This window comes from Acomys minous, assembly GCF_964271855.1.
Source record: "Acomys minous genome assembly, chromosome: 10".
NCBI lineage: Eukaryota > Metazoa > Chordata > Mammalia > Rodentia > Muridae > Acomys > Acomys minous.
The window spans coordinates 97,832,075-97,852,627 of NC_140491.1; the positions used below are offsets into that span (position 1 = coordinate 97,832,075).

Sequence of the window (20,553 nt, forward strand, 5' to 3'; positions counted from 1 at the left end):
CTCATTTAACTTCATTTTTAAAAATATCTTGAATATTTCAGTAATAGTCAAAAACATTAACATTTCATATTTTAATGTGTTTTATACCATAAACACCTTTATAACATTTTAAAATAATTTAGAACCCCCCAAAAATTTACAATTAAATATTGAAAGAGAAAATAGGGAAGGGGGTTGGTGAGTTTAGATTCATTTTAATGCAACGCCTGCCCTCTGCTGGAATATACTAAAACCAGCAAGCACTGAACTAGCAATGCTGGGTTTTCTTAAAAGAACTGGGCTTCCTTAGGTAAAAACCAACTTCCTTCCCCCAGGTAGACTTTCTCCTAGCCCACAAACTTTTCCCTCGGCAGCCTCTATCTTTTCAGGCTCGCCTCAGTCTTTCACAGCTTCTCTGGGATGAAAAGTGGGTTCACATTCCAGCAGGCAAAGGCGGCAGCGAAAAGGACTTCCATGCACCTTGATGAAGAACAAAGCTGTTCTCCAGGGGGCTGGAGGTGACAGGGTCCAACATCTCATCAAATTTCACCTCCCATAGTAGTCTTAGGTGTCTCTTACTTATGACCTCACCTCGGGCTCGAACATCACACCTACCTGCTGCCCAGTTTCATAACCTTCCTGTCAAAGACCATCCTGAAGGATTGCAGCACGCCCTCGTGTTGGCGCACACGCAAGGCTTGCACAGACCTGTTAAACGTGCTTACTTCCATTCTACCAATAATACCTATTTCCTTTCCTTTAGCAATAATGATCGTTCCTTTGAGAGGAAATAGATTACTTTTATTTTCGGCTCTATGTATATGGATCTACACACACGCTCAGATTTTGGTCTGTCATAGTTCGCTCTTTGTGCCAGGGAACATGTGTTCCCACAGAACGGAGAGGAGCCACCACCACCCACCTTGCATATTCTCTCCTGAATCCAAGCTTCTAGGAAATGAGTTCCCCAAAGAGAGAGAGAGAGAGAGAGAGAGAGGAAAAAAAAAATCTTTCTTAGAGCCACAGGCCCACATGGCCATCCGTGGAGCTCCTCTGCTCCTGTTTATAGATTTTTTTTTTTTCCGTGCTGAAATATTTCAGCTAGAATTAAATTTGAATCATGCGTAATGATGTTGGCTTAACTTGTATCATCTCTCTGCCTGCTATCCTTTGCTCTGGGGTCAGAACACAGAAAGGCATTAAAATATATATATATCGTTGTCAGGGTGACTACACCCACCAGAAGGGCTTGTTCCTTAGCTGCCAATAAATAATGGAGGCAGAATGTTCTAGAGAGGAACGACCTTGATGATCATCACACCAGAAGTCCTGACATTAACAAAGACCAGGGACTGCAAGATAGGAGGGGTTGGGTTGGAAATCTTACACATTTACAGGTTCCTGTTGAAAAGGCCGAGGATCTAAGCGGCCCCCACCAGCCGGAAGGGAAGCGCAGGGGCAGATAAACTTAAGGGTGCACAGGTAAGGCTCAACAGCTTGCAGGGGCTTAAAGCGACCACCAGCTTCCACGGCATTATCTCTTCTCATCACTGTGGGCAACGTCAAGCTGTCAGTAGACGCGCCTGAGTTGATTCCTCACAACCAACGTCTGAAAAGCCCCACATGCGTTGTGATGGTATCCTATAACTATCCAGGCAATTAATTATTAATTTCAAGGGAGTTTTTGCCTTGGGGGAAGCAACAGGAGAAATTACTCAGAGAAACACATTGGCTTTCGTTGGTCTTAGAGGCCTTAACACCCACTGCTATGTTCTGACACACCCTTTTTCAGCACATGTTCTGACACACTTCGGGATTTCTCTTTTACTTCGGGAAGCTTCTGTTACTTCACTCAGGCTGATATGTTATCAGACATCTCTGTTCACAAACCTAGCACAAGCCAGCTCTGCCAGGCCCAGGCAAACGTCTGCTCTTCCCTCTTAAGTAAGCTTCCTTCTTTTACGCGTCTTCTCTTGAACCCTTGAACACCTAGGTCTTGATGCTTTTCTTTTCTTTCTTTCTTTTTTTTTTTTAATTGATCTTCTGTGAATCGATTACTGTTTCTTTTGGGGATCATGAAATCTATGTTTCTTTGCCCAGAATATATCATTTTTAAGATACAAACACAATGGCTTGGTGTGGCCTGGCCAACTCGCTTCGTTCTTCCTAATATAAGCTGCCTTTCCAGCCTTTCTCACATCTCAGAAGAGAGAAAGTAAGATCTAATAATCAAATTAAAATTTAAAATGATATCTCTGTTATGATTCTGCTGAAAAAGAAAAAAAAAACGTTGTTTATACTTACAAACTGGTGTGGAAACAAACCCAGTCTATGCTAACTACACTCTAGAAGTGCACTGCTCAGTTTTCCTTCTGATAAAATGCCCATGGCCTCGTGCCTCAAGTGAGAGTGATTTGCAGATAGCCCTTTTAGGACTGCTGGGCAATTGTGAGTCACATAACACGCTGAGTTTGAGAAGAGAAAGAATAAAACCCTTTATAAGCACCAACCCCAACATCTCTACACTTCTCTCTTTGCCCTCGCCCTCTCTCTCTCTTGAACTTACTATCCACCCTTAAACAGCCCCAGGAGTGCTGCAAGTTCTCAGCACTCAGTGATAACTAAATTTAGGAAAATGAGAAGGACAGCTCACTTAATCTGAGACAGTAAGGCAATGAGCTTCCCTTAGCTTCAAATCCTGCGGCATTTATTTCTAGAGATCCTAAAAGTCACTAGATAAAAACCGCAGGATAGTGATAGGGAACACTATTCAGATCCTTAAGTGCAAGGATAAATCTTGTGACACTTTCACAGAAGTAAGTAGAGACCAAACCTAAGATTGGACTTTGGTCTATAAAAAGGAAAAAAAACAAACAATAACAACAAACAACAACAACAACAACAACAACAACAACAACAGTGCCGTGACAGATTGGGCCAGGGAGAAAGAGGCTGTTTTATAAAGGTCAATTTTTAAACCCCTCCTACAGAACATGATCTATGCAAAATATATCCACACTATATTCCAAAGAATAATGTCACCGGATAAACCTAAGGAGCTGAACATATGGGGGAATGAAAAAGAAGGTATTACAGTCTGAAAACAAGCAGGTTGGTGAGCTCATTAGCTGGGGTGGAATTTTAAAATCTTCACGTGAACGAATATATAAATCAAAATATACACATGCGTTCTGGGTCATGCGCACTGTGTATTCACACATGGCATGCTAGTTACATTATAATTTTCCATACTGGAACAGAGAAATCCTTGCTGTTTACAAATGTCAAAGCGCCCTCTGCTGACCATTCTGAGGTACTTGCATTTCTAGGGTCCAAACAAGGCGCTCCTAATGGGTCCATAAGAGAAGCCTCCCCGGTTTTGGTTGTTTAGTGCTACACAATAGAGTTTCCTCCAAACTCAATAATATTTTTCCTGTTTGAAATATCATTTAGTATACTTTTATTTTGCCATATTACTTTACTACCTAAAATATAAGAATAATTTTTAAAAGCCCACCTGTTTTGACAAAGCAAAAACAGATATTTAGAAAGGACTTTTGAAATTTCTCTGTAAACAATCCATAGAATGGGTTAAGTCCCTTTGGAATATTTTGTGTTGGTATGGTGTGAGGAAAAAATATAAATTCTGTGGTATTTCTTAGTTCCAAAACAGCCATTGGCTTCAGAATGCAGAAGTGCTATATTGTTGTTTAGGAGTTTAATTTAGGAAATACAAAGCTTTTAAAAAAAACTTTCCTTTATTTTAATTAATAATTGCATTTTGAGGGGGAGACGCCATCTTGCTTAAACATTTTCCTTTATTCATATTTCATATATGTGTACAATAAAATATTGTTGTTATTACCACCCATTTCCTCCTCCTGCTTCCCCTAAGCCCCCCATATTTCTCTCAATGTTCCTCCTACCTACCCTACTCCATATGAGGTGTGCATGTGTGTGCACACGTTTCTTTGTGTATGTGTGTGTGTGTGTGTGTGTGTGTGTGTGTGTGTGTAAGAGGGGGGTAGTCTGTGCTGTTCATTTGGAGCTAGAAGCAATCAGTTCTGAATAGTGAATGAGAAGAAAGGCCAAGCCCAAAAAGAGGTGAAAGGGTGAAACCATCATCTAGAACTTTCCACTGGAGAATCCTAGCCTGTCACCCTTAGGAAGAAGGATAAATGTCATTAAAATTGATTTAGTGTGAGCCAGAGCACTGCCTGGTGAGGGGTGAAGGAAGCAAACGGTTGTAAAGGCAACTCCTCCATGTAAAAGCTGCTCACAGTAAATAGACTTAAGTGTGACAAACTGCCATCAACTAAAGACATATAAACTGGTTCAGAAAGATGGAAATGTCTTGACTTAAAATTACAAACTTCTCTTATCTTTTGTTGCTGCACATAAAAAAAAAGTCCACATTTACAGAACATGTACAGCTTAAGGAACAATGGGTTGTTGTTGTTGTTGTTGTTGTTGTTGTTGTTATTGTTGTTGTTACTTTTAACAACTATGGGAAATATTTACCCATTGTGTTAGAACACAAAATAAACACACATATCTTTATCATTAAGCTGTGTATAGTATTATGCAAATATGTAACAAACTATGGCATGCTTTCACAAATATTTTAATTGCTAATTCTAATATTGACTAGACAGGTGAATCCTCTATTAAATTTAGCAATAAATATTGGGATTCAAGTCATTCCACAGGTGGGATGCAGAGATTAGTAGCAGAGCATTTTCCCAGCATGGGAGAGGTCATAAGTCCCACCATCAGCACCACAAAATGAAAAAGCAAATATCAGGAAGTGACTTCTCTAGTCTAAAAGTGGTTTTTGCTTGTTTGTTCGTTTATTGGTAATTCTTGCTTCATAAAATCAGACTATTTAAGAAGCAGGATCCAGGGATAACTCAAGGCATTTGTTAGCAGCCGTGTCTAAAGCAGAGTTCTGAAGCAAAGTCGCTCGGCCCTTGCCTTGGAAGGGCCCAGGATAGAGCTTGACCTGTTCCCGGATGCAGGCTCCGGAAGACCAAGCACATGCGAGGACCCATGTGACCTGATGCAGTTCTAGGTGCCTGTCTAGATTACTGTGCAAGCTCTCTCTTGATAACACGCATTTGGATATTTTGCACTAAAGCTTAGTCCTAAGGTGAATTTCGGGGCCAACACCACAGAGAGGGACGCTCCACGGAGAGCTGTGGCCTGTTCTACTGTGTTCCTCACTGCATATGCAGGGTTCAACAGAAGCGCTGGTACTCGTAGGAAGTGTATGAGCTTTTCTGAAGTAAAAGAAGTGAAGGAAGGGAGGGGAGGCAGAGAGGTCAGCATGAAAATAACGTCAGAAAGTAAGGATATCAGAAAACAAAAGCAAAAACAAACCAACAAGAAAAGCCAACCCCTATCGTTTCTACCCACTCAGGGCATTGTTATGACCCATAGCCCACGCTAAGCTTAAGAAAATGAACGAAAGAGTCCCCTGGATGGGGAGGCCTGGTGGCACTCAGAGGAAGGACAGCAGGCTACCAAGAAGAGACTTGATACCCTATGAGCATATACGGGGAGGAGGTCCCCCTCAGTCACAGTCATAGGGGACAGGAGTAGGGGGAAAATGGGAGGGAGGGAGGAATGGGAGGATACAAGGGATGGGATAACAATTTAGATGGAATATGAATAAATTAACAAAATATATATTTAAAAAAAAGAAAGAAAGAAGATGAATGGATCTTTATATTAAAGAATAATAGAGAAATTTAAAATTCTGGCTTTTAAATTCTCCCACTTTGAAACCTAAGCTAGACAACTGCAAGCTGACGGGATGTCCCTGGGTTCTGTTTAGGATGCGAGCTCAGATGTGAGTGGGTTTCTAAGATGGCTAGTGAGCCACGGTGATGTCAGGCAGCACACACAGACTGGTAAATCATGAGTCCCCCTATCTGGCTATGGCTGTCTTGGAGAATCACGTTTTCGGAAGAAAGGCACAGGCTCGGGCACTCACTTGTTGGAAAACACAAAGCCTGTTGTATTGAGGTTTAAATGCTTTCGTGCTCTATGCCTTAAACTCTCTCGCCACTGCCTGGGTGTCTGGGGCCAGGAGCAGCAGGTGCCGGTGACCTGGTGACGAAGTTGGAATCTCGGGTGCAACTCTATTTCAACAAGCCCCGTCTACCTGGGGGTTCATTTCATCATGAACACCTCAGAAGTACTGCCTTTCAAAAAACCCCAAACACATTATTATAATGACACCGAAAGGCCAGTATGCAAGCTGCCTTCCATATATGAGAATTGAAAAATATAAAACGAGGCAGCCTACGAGTGGGAAAGGGAGAATACACAATGTGCATATACAGAGAAATTTTACAATGAATCCCACTAAATTTTTAGTATTAATATATGTTAAAAAATTATAAGTTTAAAAACCAAATACTCTGAATGGGGTTTTAAAAACCCACATAAGTTATAAAAATAATATTATTGATGAGATATGTTACATATTTAAATAATTCATATAAACCAGGAGAAAAATACAAATGTCTCAATATGAAAGGTGACAGGTACTCAAAAACAGTCAAAAGAGAAGGGATTTGAAAAAAATAGTACAGATCAGAAAATTTCTAATATGAGTCAAAGATCAAATTTTCAGTATTTATTGTAACTGAGTTGGCAGAGACTGTAAGTGATGTAGCACTCTACAGAAAAGCTTGAAGGAAGCAGGCAGTCCTTTAGTCGGGAAAACAGTGTATAAATTCCTACAGTGAGAGCTGACACTAAGTATCAAATGTGTTAAAACCATATAAATCGTTTGACCCAGAAATTCCAATTATATATGCTCTTAATGAGTTAAGCGTGGCATAAGCACAGAGGGCTCTAAAGGCATTGTTCATGATGCAGTAATTTGGAAACACGCTCAGTGTCAACACTTGTTTAATTGCACCCAAATGGTGTCACTATTACTCAGTCAGTGAAAACCCTGAGCAACACCTAAACTGAACACAGGACACGTTACAGTTCTACATGCAGGTGTGCAGAAAGACAGGCCCGGGCACCCCACATGTTACCCACAATGCACACTGTGGGAGCATGGGTGGCTTCAGAGTGTTCCTATGCATGCCAGATTTTCTGCAATGCAGCTTCGTTAAACAGAGAGAGCACAGAAGAAGGGCTAGTTTAGACTAGGGTGTAAAGGGCAAGCTGGAATATGTTTAGGAATTTTGTTAGATGCAGCAATTATTAAAAGTTAAATTGTGTAAATACAAAACTTGACAAATTTCTAAGGATAGTAAATGATCAAAACTCATCATTTAATGACTGGATTCCACTCTACATATATATATATATATATATATATACATATATATATATATATAATATATGTTATATATATATAGTTATATATATATAGTTATATATTTATAGTTAAAATACATTATTCTGCTCCCCTCTTCCTTCCAACTGTACCCCTGACCCTGACACACACCCTTTGAAAATCATGGCCTCTTATGCTTCAATTATTGTTGTTACACACACACACACACACACACACACACACACACACACACACACATAAATACAGCCAGAATCTGTTTAGTGCTGCGTGTCTTTCCATCTTTAGAGCTGATCACTTAGTATTGGATAACCGACTGGGGGCTCATCCATGAGGAGTGAGTATTAGTTCTCCCTGTCCACAGTCACTAATTGTCTGTGGCTCTTCATCACTAGCATATTTGAAAATAACTTGAAAATCATGAGAGATAAGCACACACTGAAGTTATTTATCACATTAGAATGACAATACATTTCTTAGAAAGTGAAATTAGAAGCAAAAATATTCCTATTCATGCTAGTAATACTATATCCATTTAAAGATATTTAAACCCAAGAGTAATAATTTCAATTTAATCTTCCCTAAAATATTATTTTAACAAAAACTCTCACTAATACCAGTGTCCAAATTCCCCTTGTGTTTCACAGGCCCTGGTGTCATAAGTGTCCTGACTGATTTTTCTGGAAAGCATCTTGATGTGTCACATACCCGTGGTCACTGAAGAGTCTGTAAAAGAGGCCTCTGGTGATGTATCCTCTGTGGTCCAGGCCTCTGTCTCCGGACTTGTCTCTTCTATAGCAGACAGAAGGGACCCACTCGCTTCAGGCCCATTGTTGTGAGATGCAATCTCCAACTCTGTGAATAGTAAGCATCAGATGTAAATGACAGGACAACACAGGTTTCTACCCAGTGTGGACAGATGCCATGGGTGCTCTGAAAATAAAACAGAGGTCAATTTCCCACGCACGGTATACACTTTCAAACTTTGACATTTCCAAAGACTTAGCACACGTGATTTTTTTAGTATCACACAATGAGACATATTCTTTTTTCTTTTAGCATGACTACAGTTGAGTATTTGTAGAGCCATCAAATTTCATATAAAAAGGCAAGCTGAGTAAATACTAATCAAATCCCAAGGTAAGTGGGATGACTTCCTGTGTGACCATCGTCTTTGAGGAGTCACTCACTGAGTCAGTGACTCCAAGCTCTATTTAAGGCTGAATTAATTTAATGGAAATGCAAATTGTGTGGCTTTCTTTAGCTCTTCCTTGCCATTTTGTTCCTGCCTCCATGTTCATGAGATGTGCATCTGCTTTAATGTCAGGCTGAATCCATGTGTTCTGGATCCCTGGGATTTTTTTTTTTTAATTGAATGAAATAGTCTATTTTCTCCCCTTTTCCATTTTAAGTTTCCTGCTCTTTGGCCCCCAGCACACAGGAGTATTCAAGTTGCAGCCTGCTGGCCATATGCACAGTCAGCTGTATGTGGGGGCGTATGAATGCACGCCAACACAAACTCATAAACCTACTTAATACACTATGAGTTTTGGAGGGGTGTGTGTGTGTGTGTGTGTGTGTGTGTGTGTGTGTGTGTGTGTGTGTGTGTGTATGACTATTTTGTTCTTTGTAGCTCTAGTTCGTGGTCCTCTGCCTGTGTTTTGCCAACAGTGCTGTGTTGCAATGTTAAAAGGCTGGACAGGCCACGGAGGGAAAATAAAGTCAGGAGTTGTTTGTTTTCTCTTGTAAAACTTCAGCCTGTCATAGGAGTTTGAAGCCATAAATAGAATCCTAAACTATCTTTTCAGATTAGCCCATTCTAGACAGCAAAGGGAAACTCAACCTGCCTCACATAGAAAATTTTCCTGAAGAAAACCATTGTGGCTTTAGACAAAGCTAAATTGACAACGTTTATAGCTACCCGCTATTGCCTTGCTGCCCTGCCACCTTTAAGACACTAGTCACTCTAAGACTTCAGATCCCACACCCTGAAGACATCAAGACATCGGGCCACTCCACCAACATCCAATTCATGGTCCCACCTGTACAATAGCTGCCTGATGATTCTTCCTGCCACATAACCTACACCAAACCTAAACCACACAATATAAATCTTCCTGCTGTTCTCCAAAACGTTATAAGACTCAGAGGATTTCCTGAAGGCTCTCTTCCCTGGGCCCCTCCATGTCTCTTCATCTTTATTCCTACCCTGAGCTGCTCTTCTTAATGAAGCCCCTCTGTGGTCGAAAAGAAGCTCCTCTTCCCAATTATGTTGCTTCCCATACGTCGTACTGTTGTCTGCTGGTGGTCTCCTACCTAACGGCCCAGTCATGGTCTTGAGGTCTTTTCTACTAACACATCTCATCCCTGAACAGAAATTATGTGTCAGTTCCTTTGAGTAACCAACAGTGATGGGAGACCTCTTCTTCTTCTTTATTTAACAGTTACTAAGGCTTAGAAATATGATAGTGGAAAACTGGAGAGGTAGCTCAGCGATTTAGAGCACTGACTGCTCTTCCAGAGGACTCAGGTTTGATTTCCAGCACCCATATGACAACTCATGATTATAAATTCAGGGATCTGATGCTTTCTTTCTTCTGGTCTCCTGGGCCACCAGGCATGCAAGTGGTACACAGACACACATGCAAGCAAAACATTAAAAATTACATAAACAGTAACAGATTAAAATAGTTTGTTTTATTTTCTACCTACCGCAAAGCCATTTGTATCTATTTGAATTTTCAAAATACTCTAGTTGGTAAGTAATATTATTATCTCCATTCCACAGACAAGTAAGACGAAACCCAAAGAGGTCTAGTAGCTGACCAAAGGCAAGAGAGAAAGAGCCAGGAGCAGATAAGCATGTGGATTTCAAGCCTGGGGTCCTCTGCCATGGCAACATACCATAGACTGGGCATTTCAAAGAGAAGACATTTATTTCTCATTGTTCTACACATAGTTAATCAACTGTCATGTGCTTCCTGGTCAAGTCATCTCCTTCACCTACTCCATCTTGCTCATTGGGTTCTTAATGCTAAGAAGAAAGATAATTGTTTTGCTTCTTTATCTTAAACTTTTTTTTCCTGGGGTTGTTGTTGTTTTGAGACAAGATTTCTCTGTGTATCCCTGGCTGTCCTGGAATTCACACTGTAGACAAGGCTGGCCTCGAACTCACAGAGACCTGCATGCCTCTGTCTCTCCTGTGTGGGGATTAAAGGTGTGCACCACCACTGGCCAGCCTTAGTTCCTCACTTTAAAAGGCCATAGTCATAGCAAATTAGGGCCCCACCCTTAGCACCTTAGTTAACTGCTTCCTGAAGTAAAGTTCAAAGCCCATTTGAATTATCTGCCTCATGTACAAGTAGGACTTTGTATGACTCATCCTGAGGTAGATTCCCCCCCCCCAAGTGGAGGGCTGTTCAGCTAGACAATTTTAACTCTAAAATATATAGTCCTGAAACTGGCAAAGAACAACATCCTTTTCTAAAAGGGAGAAACAGAAATGAATGCAGGGGTGACTTCTCTTAAACAAGCCCAAAACCTGACAAGAAAGCATCTATAAACTCGTAAAACTTCAGGAATAGCTCTCCTCCATCTGACACTCTACCTTTTTAGCCCCTTTGGCAAAATCACTCCTCTTTTGGTCTCTCTGACTGTGCTGCCATTTTGGATTGTCCTGGGGTGTCCACCTACCTCTGAGGCACCACATTAAAACTACAGGGCCGTCTCCACCATCAGGCACAGATGAGGGATCTGTGCATTCTTTGAGGCCATTCTTCTTTTGCTTGAAGAATAGCTTTACATTCTGTTTCTGAAGACCCAGGAGGTCTGACAGCTCCCTCTTTACCCACCTTGCTTTTCAGTCCCCTTTAGTTGAAAAGTTGATCTAATCTCTAGCTGACAGAGCTGTCCCTGCCCATAATGCATTTCACAGATGTCTGGGCAGCCACACCTTCATCATCTCCTCAGAATATCTCTCCCTTAGGATCTGCCTGCTTCTCTATCTCTCTCTATATTGATAAGCTAAAGTTTTCTCCATCTCTTGTGTGTTTTGGTCTCTTTTTGATGAATGGTTCTTTATTTCCTTTTGCATTTTCCAGAACTGAGCAGGAGAAACAAAACCCACATCTTTGTCATTTTTCTTAGAAATCAACCAAGATACATCAGTGACTAAAGAGGTTGTCGCACAAGCTTGAAGAGTCTGCACAAAACAGGGAGAGGTAGGCCACATTCTGGTGTAATGGCAATGCTCCCCATGAGGTGGGAGGCAGAGACAGGAGAAGGCCTCATGGCTCTCAGGCCAGCTAGCCTGGTGTGTGCAGAGTGAACAACAAAGAAAGTCTATTCCAGAGACCAACACCCAAAGTTGTCCTGTAGCCTCCGCATGTTGGCTGTAGCACCCAGATACCTGCATCTGCAGAGGGATGCATGGACAAAGAATGCTCACGAAACTTCTACCTGACTTTTTTCCAAGTTTTGACAATTTTAATTAAAATATAATTATATCACTTCCTTTTCCTCCTTCCCTTCCTTCCTATGTTTTCTGCTTCCAACTCCTCCCATGCTCCCCCACACATTTCCTCTCAGACTCACGACCTCCTTTGATTTTTATTGTTACACACACACACACACACACACACACACACACAAATATATATGTGCACACCCACACATATAAATATAAAATACTACTTGCAGGGTCTGCTTGGTTTTGCCTGACTGTGATTTCAGAGCTGACTATTTCATATTAGATAATAAATTAGGGGTGTATCTCTGGGAGAGACAAATTCTCCCTCTCCTAGCAGCCATTAGTGGCTCATAATTTTATTTAGTGGTGGGACCCTAGGAGACCTCACCCGTCTATTGGTATTGTTATTATGGGTCTTGTTTAGGCAGCCATATTGTTGGGGTATCATGGTTGTACCTTCCCTGTCCTTTGTAAGAGACACAGCCACACTGTAGACTTCCTGGTCCTGGTACCCAACCTCTTACATTCTTCATACATACATTCCCTGAGTCTTAGGTGCACGTGTTATGATTCAGATGTATCTACTGTGCCTGGGATGTCCACAGTCAGCTGACGTCTGAGAACCAGCTGCCCTTTGAATTGGTCTCTGAGGCAAAGGGAAGCTTTTTAAATGCAGGCCAAGAACTACACTTACCCACCAAAGGCAAAGACAGTGGTTTTGCAGTCTGGGGCTCATGAGTGAGGCTTGTGGTGCAGAAATAGTTGCAGGCAGTCTGATCTGACTTTTGAAAGCTAGCTGGACCCGCCCTTCACTAAGTCCCTTAAATTCTTAAGCAATGCCAAAGAAAGCAGACAGCTTCAGGCCCTTAGAATCTCATCTATGTTTGCATCAAACGCTGATACTGTGTGGTATTTACTTGGGGTGGGGAGGAGGCTGATTATACAATGAGCTTGTACATCCATTTAGATGATTCTCTCTTCTTCATACTTTGCATGTAGGCTCATTCACATCATTTTATAATTCTTTAGTGGTCTCTAATGTTCACGGTAAAAACAACCTTTTTTTTATCCAGTTTTTTCCCTACTGTATTTTACCTCCATCTCTTTAGATATAAAAGTAGGTGATAGAGATGATGTTGATTAATCAATATAGACAGTTATAGATGGATAAACTCACACATGCAATATTAGTAGAAATATTAGAACTTTCTACTTAAAACACCATGGAATTACTATCTGATTCTGAAAGCTGTACTGAGGTCTTCTGATGAAGAGAATGAAATATATTTACATGGTTGAGAACTTCAAACTACTGGAAAAAGTGAACGCTTTTCATAAATCATACAATAAAACATAGTAAAAATTTCTCTTATAATTTAGTGTTATTCAACTAATCACAGTTCATTAATATCACCTATTATTGGTTCTACTTTGCAAAGACAATTCAGAAAAATCATTTACTGGGTGAATCATTTTATAACAGGAGAGAGACTCCAGGTCTCCTGCAACGCCACATCCTTGCCACCTAGAAAACCATCTGGTACAAGTTCACTTCATGACTACTGACTAATGGATAGAAGAGGGAAAAGCGAAGTTAGCATACAATAATTATACCAGTGATAACTAATTTATAAATAATCAACTTGCACTCAGGATACATAGTATGAAAAAAATCAGTGGCGCAGTTTAACTTAAGTTTACAACTAAAGTAAGTAAAAAATAAGTTATTATTTTAGAATATTATTATGGAATATTTTAAAAATTCATATTAAGTGAAAATTAGGTATGTTGGCAAGGATAAGCCTTTTTATCATTTTATAAACAAAGAAATATAGTTTCTTCCAGTTTATCTGTATCTTTCTAATGCTAACCCTATCTTGATAAATATTTGAGGTGATTATCTCATTTCAAAAATAAGATTTGCTGATGGACTGTTGCTGAACGGGTAGTCACCTACCAATACCCTTACCTAGTGTGCTGCAGGTGGTGGTGTCGGATATCTTAGCCTTCCCTACATACGGGCTTCCTCGTTTGTGAAAGGAAGGAACTCAACAGTCTAAAATATCTTCCTATTTAGAAATGTTGATTCTGAAACTCCTGATGTTTGACATTGCAGTACGAGGCATCATGGAATTCTCATCTATACTGTATACAAAATCCTCCTGATAAAATTGGAAATACCTTCATTGTCTTCTGGGCAGCCAGCACCTGTGAGCTCTTGGACTAGTGCGTCATTTCCAGTTTGGTGAAGAACATCCAGAAAGGGAGAAAACCAATTTTCTTTCTGCACGATCCTTCTCAGCAGTTCTCTTACACCTGATTCATTTCCACTATTTCCTGCAGCAGAAATCTGTTATTTCAACAGAAAATAAGAACATATTAAAAGTGGAAACATTCCTAAGGAAAACAAGGGGTCAAGCATACATATAAACAAAAGCTTATATTCAAACACTAACGAAGACAGCAGGGTTCCATGTAACTATCAAGCATACATATAAACAAAAGCTTATATTCAAACACTAACGAAGACAGCAGGGTTCCATGTAACTATTCTAGAGTCTATCAGGACAAAAAAAATCCAAAATCTCATCTAAATATACATATATGCATATATATTTATTTTTTTAATCCAGAGGACATTTTTAAAGTAAGCTGATGAGGTGGCGCAGAGGTTAGAGGCACTCGCTCTAAGTCTCCTCCCGGGTTTCACTTGCCTCCTGGGCCCCCCAACATGGTAGAAGGGGAAAGCCAGTTTTCAGAAGGTGTCCTCTGACCTCTGCATGTACATTAAGGCACAGGTTCCCATCACAAAATAAAATTCAAAGCAAAAACTTTAGAAAATTGACTAATAAATTCTTTACTTGAGCTGCTATGAGCAAAGCCAAAAGGAAGTTTCCTCAATCTGTATTCATGTTATACCGTGTGTGTGTGTGTGTGTGTGTGTGTGTGTGTGTGTGTGTGTGTGTTGTATGGATATGTGCATGCATGTATGTGGATGTGCTTGTCTGAGCATGCATGTGTAAAGGGCAGAGTATGACCTTTACTGTCTTTTATTCATGTCTCTTTATTTGGGATCTAATTGAACTAAGAACTTGCTTATTTGGCTAGACTGGCTGCCCAATGGACCACCAGTTCTGTCTATCTCTCTCTTCCAGAATAGACGACATTTATTTTCAATGTATTATAGGCTTGCTATTTACTTTCAATCTCATTTATGAAGTTTATAAATGAAGAACCAAACATTTCATGGCCTCCTCCCTGCCTGTTACCACTTTGGAACTAAGTCATTTGTGACACAGATTTACCTTCTTCCCTATTTAATATTTTTAATATTTACTATTGCAGTGACAACACTTCTCCAAATTTTTGGATGTTCGATATCATGAGAAATCATTTTCCCTGTTCCCTTTTAGATATGAGGAAGAATTACACACACACACACACACACACACACACACACACACACACACACACACAAACACACATATATATATATATTCCTTCCAAAATGTAATAACCATTTGCTTTCTCTTTCATAGTAAGTAGTCTAACAAATCATTTTAAAATACACATCATCTGTACAGTCATTATCAAAGGACATATTTTCAGTTCCAATCAGAGTAATAAATATATGGAGAAAATGCTAACTCAGGCCAGGCTAGGAAGACATTCGGCCAACCTTTGCTATCTCTGACATTAAACATGCCACTTCCCCTTCCTGGGCCTTACTTTCTACACCAGAACCACATTCCAGAGAAGTTGTGGGTTTTCTGCATGCTAGCTGTGCTTTGAAACAACCTGTGGGGATGTTTCTTTTTAAAAAAAAAATGTACAGGAGCTATTTAGAGAGAGCTGACTTAATTCTGTCTGTGAAAAGAACCCAAACACTTGTTCAAACATTTTTTCCCCACAGTCTTACATAATTTAATCAGCCTCCCAGATGAGAAGTAATCTTACATATTCTCAAACTTCCCAGTCTCTGCCAATCATCTCGATTGAAGATGCCCTCTCCTACAAAATATACCTGGCTTTCTAGCCTTGCCGTTATATTCCATAGCATTAGTATATGAGGGCTCCTTTGGAGTTGTGCAGCTGCACCGGCATGAAGTACTAGCTCTCGTTAGCAATTATGGGAAAGGATTTGCTTTTGCAAAGAGTTTATTGGCAGACCATACTTGGTATCCAGAGTGCCCACCTGGATCTCACTCAAAAGGTAGTTTCACCCTTGATGATTTTAATTACATCTTTATTTATTATCTGTTAGTGGAGTGTGGTGTGGGGCATACCATGTGCTTGTGGAGGCTAGCGAACAGTTTGCTGGAGTGGGTTCTCTCCTACCACTTGGGTCCCTGGAAGGATCAAAGTGATAGTCTTGGCATCAGGCACTGGCACTTTCATACTTTAAGTGAGATTTTTGTTTGTTTGTTTGTTTTCTGGTAATCTGAAACATTGCTATAGACATAAATGAAACTGATCTCAGATTCTTTTTTTTTAAAAGATGTATTTATGTATACAATTGTCTTGCCTGCATGTACAACTTCACACCAGAAGAGGGCACCAGATCTCATTATAGATGCTTGTGAGCCACCACGTGGTTGCTGGGAATTGAATTCAGGATCTTTGAAAGAACAAGCAGTGCTCTCAACCTTGGAGTCATCTCTCCAGCACCCTCAGATTCTTATTTTAATTCAGCATACCCATTTTTTTCTTATTCCATCCTTTAATCAGCTTTAACTCTTTCTGACAGAAACGACCAGGGTTTTTCTAAGGACAGTGACTTAAGCTTTGTAATTAATACTCTTGTAAAATTCTAAGAATATTCTATTAACCACATTTCCTTCAACCACTACTCTATCAAGTTTATATTTATTGCAGAATTTGAGATTTCATGTTTTTATTTTAGCCCAGATATTTGAGGATCACAATGCTGTATTTCTTCCCAAATGTTTTTATTATTTGAATGTATTATGTGTTTTTGTTTTGTTTTGTTTTGTTAGCTTCATCAATGTTCTCAGTTTTTAATGTCTTCCTCTCTTGGTGTTGGAAAGCATGTCCTTTAAAGGAGTCATATGCTCCCTTGCAGCTGTTATGCTTGCTCTGTTTTCCTAAAATATCATAGTGATATTTAGATCCCAACAGATAAGAATAATAATTTCAATTCCGCAGGAGGTTAATATCCATTTATAAGTATAGCAGGACACAGAAGGATTGCCTCCCCAATTCAAATATTTTCTTGTGAAGTTAAAAAATGCCCACAGATACCATATAAGCTAATTTATGGAATATGAAAAATGGGTATGTTTGTGGGTAGATAGGACAGTCAACTACATCAATAACCAAAATTTGAAGTTCTTTTTCTCTTCAGCAGAAATCAGTGGAGAAAGCATTGCTGTTTTCATTAAGCACTGGATTTCCAAGGCAAATGTACAGTTTAGAACAAAAGTTTTCTCTTTCTCTTATGATATTTTAGGTAGCTATTTAAACTATTATGGTGATCTTTTCAATCCAGGAGGGTTCAACTATCAGAGGATAGCAAATTTAAAAGCAAAATTCATATCCTAAACCAAGAATTTGTCCATGTTTTAGCAAGTGAGTTGCCAAACTAGCATTGCTAATATCTTAGCCATATCTTTTTTACTTTTTGTCCCCAATGGCCTTTGTCTTTCTTAATTTGCCTGATAATACAACATGTGAAGGGAACATGTGAACGGAAGATAACATGTGAAGGGAAGACTTACTTGGACATTCAACTTCATATCAGGAGAGCTAGACTCAGTGTCTATCTGAAATATCATGTTAGTTCTCCATGTAGAGGAAGGGTGTATGATCCCCCAAGACTACAGGTGTCAGTGATGTAAGCCATGGCTAGACCATGCATCCCTCTCTCCATAACGGCTCATAGGAATATTACTGTACCAATGTGATCATGTCTGTCCCAGAGATCTTTGTGATATGCATTGATGGATGCCCCTAAGTTGTCACTAAGCCAACTGGGGAGAGTGGGTTGTACAGGAGCATTCCATCACTGTGAGAGCTCGTTCTGTTTTGACTGTCTGTAGAACACCTCTTGTAACTATCAGTGAGTCTAACTTCCTGACTCACCAATGCTGCAGACAGCCTTCAACTAGGAAGACTGAACTCTGATTAACACCATAACGTAAATGTCAGGCAAGCACTGCGTCTGTATTTTTCTCTAGTCTTCTCACATTAGCTTGGTACATGGCAAAGATGCCACTGAAATCATTCAATCTGAAAGAATGAAGAAGTCAGTGAGTCAAATATATTCTTGGGTTACTTATTCTGAAGTCATCCGGGGGCCAACTAGTGCTGGAAGATGTGGGTTAAGAAGCCAAAATTAATGTAGCTGCTCAGCCTAAGGTCTACAAAAACGAATCATAAAAAGCCATTTTCAGAATCCCTGATTAATTAGGTAAGTGAAGTATAACTTTTGATGTCTTTTTGAAGTTACCAAATCTCAAATTTGGAAATTTAATGCTCATCAACTATCTTTTTCTCAGCATCTGACAAGGTGATTCAGCTTATATGTCTTCAGCTCAGTTTTCTGTTCCTTAACCCAGGGACATTAAGAGGTAGGCTTGCTTTTATGTAGGAGACTTACCTAAATCCCTGAAACTTTACACCTAAATTATAGAGCAAAATGTGTGATAATAATCAAAGTCAATATCAAAATAACATTGATTATTTATGAAGCTTTCTCTTTAATATTTCTTAATTAGTATTGATGTGAGGTTAGAAATCACTGTGTTACTCATTTTCCCAGGTAGACTTGCGATCAGGGAAGCAAATCTCACATACAGTAAGATGTAAAGACAGATCTCCATTCTGCACCTTCCCAGCCTAAAGTCTTCTTTTTTTTTTTTTTTTTTTTTTTGGCCTGGTTTTTTGAGACAGGGTTTCTCTGTGTAGCTTTGGCTATTCCCAGACTCACTTTGTAGACCAGGCTGGCCTTAAACTCTCCAGTGATCCCCCTGCCTCTGCCTCCCAAATGCTGGGAATACAGGCCTGTGCCACCAGGCTCAGCTCCAGTGATTGTGCCACGCCTCACTCTGTTGTAAGCTAAATGCTTGATGACCTCTGTATCTGTAGAGTCCTCCAAATGTAACACTACTTTCTCATGGTGCTTCCTGGTCACTTCTAGAGCTGATAATATGAAATTAACGCACGAGGAAAAGACTGCAGACTCCTGCAGACTCACCCACCACTGCTCCTTACCCTCAGAACGGAGCTCTTCTTGCTCTCCCAGATTCCTTAGAAATGTGACACTGGGAGAAAGTTTGGATTGTTTCTGCTTAGCTGTTGCCAGTACACAAAAGTCCCTCTTACCATCCATCTTCTTCGTGTCAAATCCCTTGCCTTACTGCTAGCTGCCTCTGAGCTTGCCAGAATCAAGAGCTGGGATAAAATGTAGCTGGCAGAAAATCAACACGGGCAAGACAAAAGTGATGCAGATAGGCAGACGTGTTTAGCGTAAATAAGGGGAAGTGCTGGTTCTCTGGCACTCGGGACGTCACGGCATCAAACATAAACAGCTTTGTGGTGTGACTGGACTCCGCTGCTTCTGGACCTCCTAACAGCTACTGTGGCTGGAAATGCCATCTTCCGTCTCCAGCTGGCTTAGAGGCTGCATGCTTTCTTCCAAATTAAGATTCTGCCACAGTGATGTACACATTTGTCACATCCAGCTGGACTACTATAATGCGTTCTAAGCCGGTTCTCAATACACAAAGTGATATAAATGCGGCGGCTGACAACAGTGCAAAGTAACTTACTTGTTGGAGAAACTGGACATGAATTTGAGATGCATATTTGGCTCCGGGTAGGGGTAGGCGCTGCTGGCTTTACGAAGGACTACTGATATTAGTTAGCTAAAGGCCAAATCACATTATAGGCTATAGCCAATCGGTGTGATGCCCAGAGTGAAGAATGAAATTACAACCGATGAATCAGAAAGAAGAAAATGTCCAAAGCGTAGCAATGTATACATGAACCCTTTGACTCATAGTAATGGGATATTTGTTCACATGCTTTCCAAATAAAGACTTTAAATTTCTTTGTTTTTGTTTTTGTTTCTAATGGTGTGTCTCTGTGTAGGGGGAGATAGAGTACGTGCATGTGGGTGTAGTGAATATGGAAGCCATGGTCATCAGAGCTCCCTGGATCTCATGAAGTCATAGGCAGCTGTGTGACACCTGACAGGATGTTCCCATCCTCTGCAAGAATAGCACTTGCCACTGATCACCGAGACAGCTCCCCAGGCCCCAAACAAGACTTGCAACACTGGGCAAGCAGATGCACAGTTCACCATTTATGCAGAACATGGCACATCGTCACTCTTTACAAACAACCAGCATCAATAAGTCACAGTTCAACTGATCCGTACAAGCGATACTCCAAAAGATCCACCTGTCCCTTCACTAGTGTGGAAAACCGGGAGTAGTAGCAGTTGCTTGTCAATGGGCTATTCTCTGAACTTGAATTCTAGAACATATGGAAACCTTGATGAAAGAAAAGAGAGAAACTAGGCATAATATCACATCTACACCAAGACTTAATGAGATGTGCAAACTATAAGGCATGAATGGGGTACATTGGGGACCCGATAATATTTTAGCTTTGTAGGCTACATTTCCCCCACCCAACTGTGAAAAGAGTAGATAAGCAATAAGGAAGAGAGTTTCAATAAAACTTTATTGACTCTTAAAATGGAAAAAAAAAATCAGACAGCCAAAGAACATTTTTAGCTTCTGGTTCTTAAAATATGAGT

General features: G+C 40.2%; 1 protein-coding gene across 1 annotated transcript in view; it reads right to left on the reverse strand.

Moving 5' to 3' along the window:
* The window catches only part of IFIH1 (interferon induced with helicase C domain 1), a 53,068-nt gene that overhangs the window by 31,323 nt on the left and 1,192 nt on the right, over nt 1–20,553 (reverse strand). Inside the window, exons 2-3 of the mRNA XM_084798621.1 lie at nt 13,950–14,118; nt 8,009–8,155 (exon numbers count right to left, since the gene is read on the reverse strand). Of these exons, the coding sequence (XP_084654747.1) occupies nt 8,009–8,155; nt 13,950–14,118 (316 nt within the window). The remainder of the gene's footprint in view (nt 1–8,008; nt 8,156–13,949; nt 14,119–20,553) is intronic.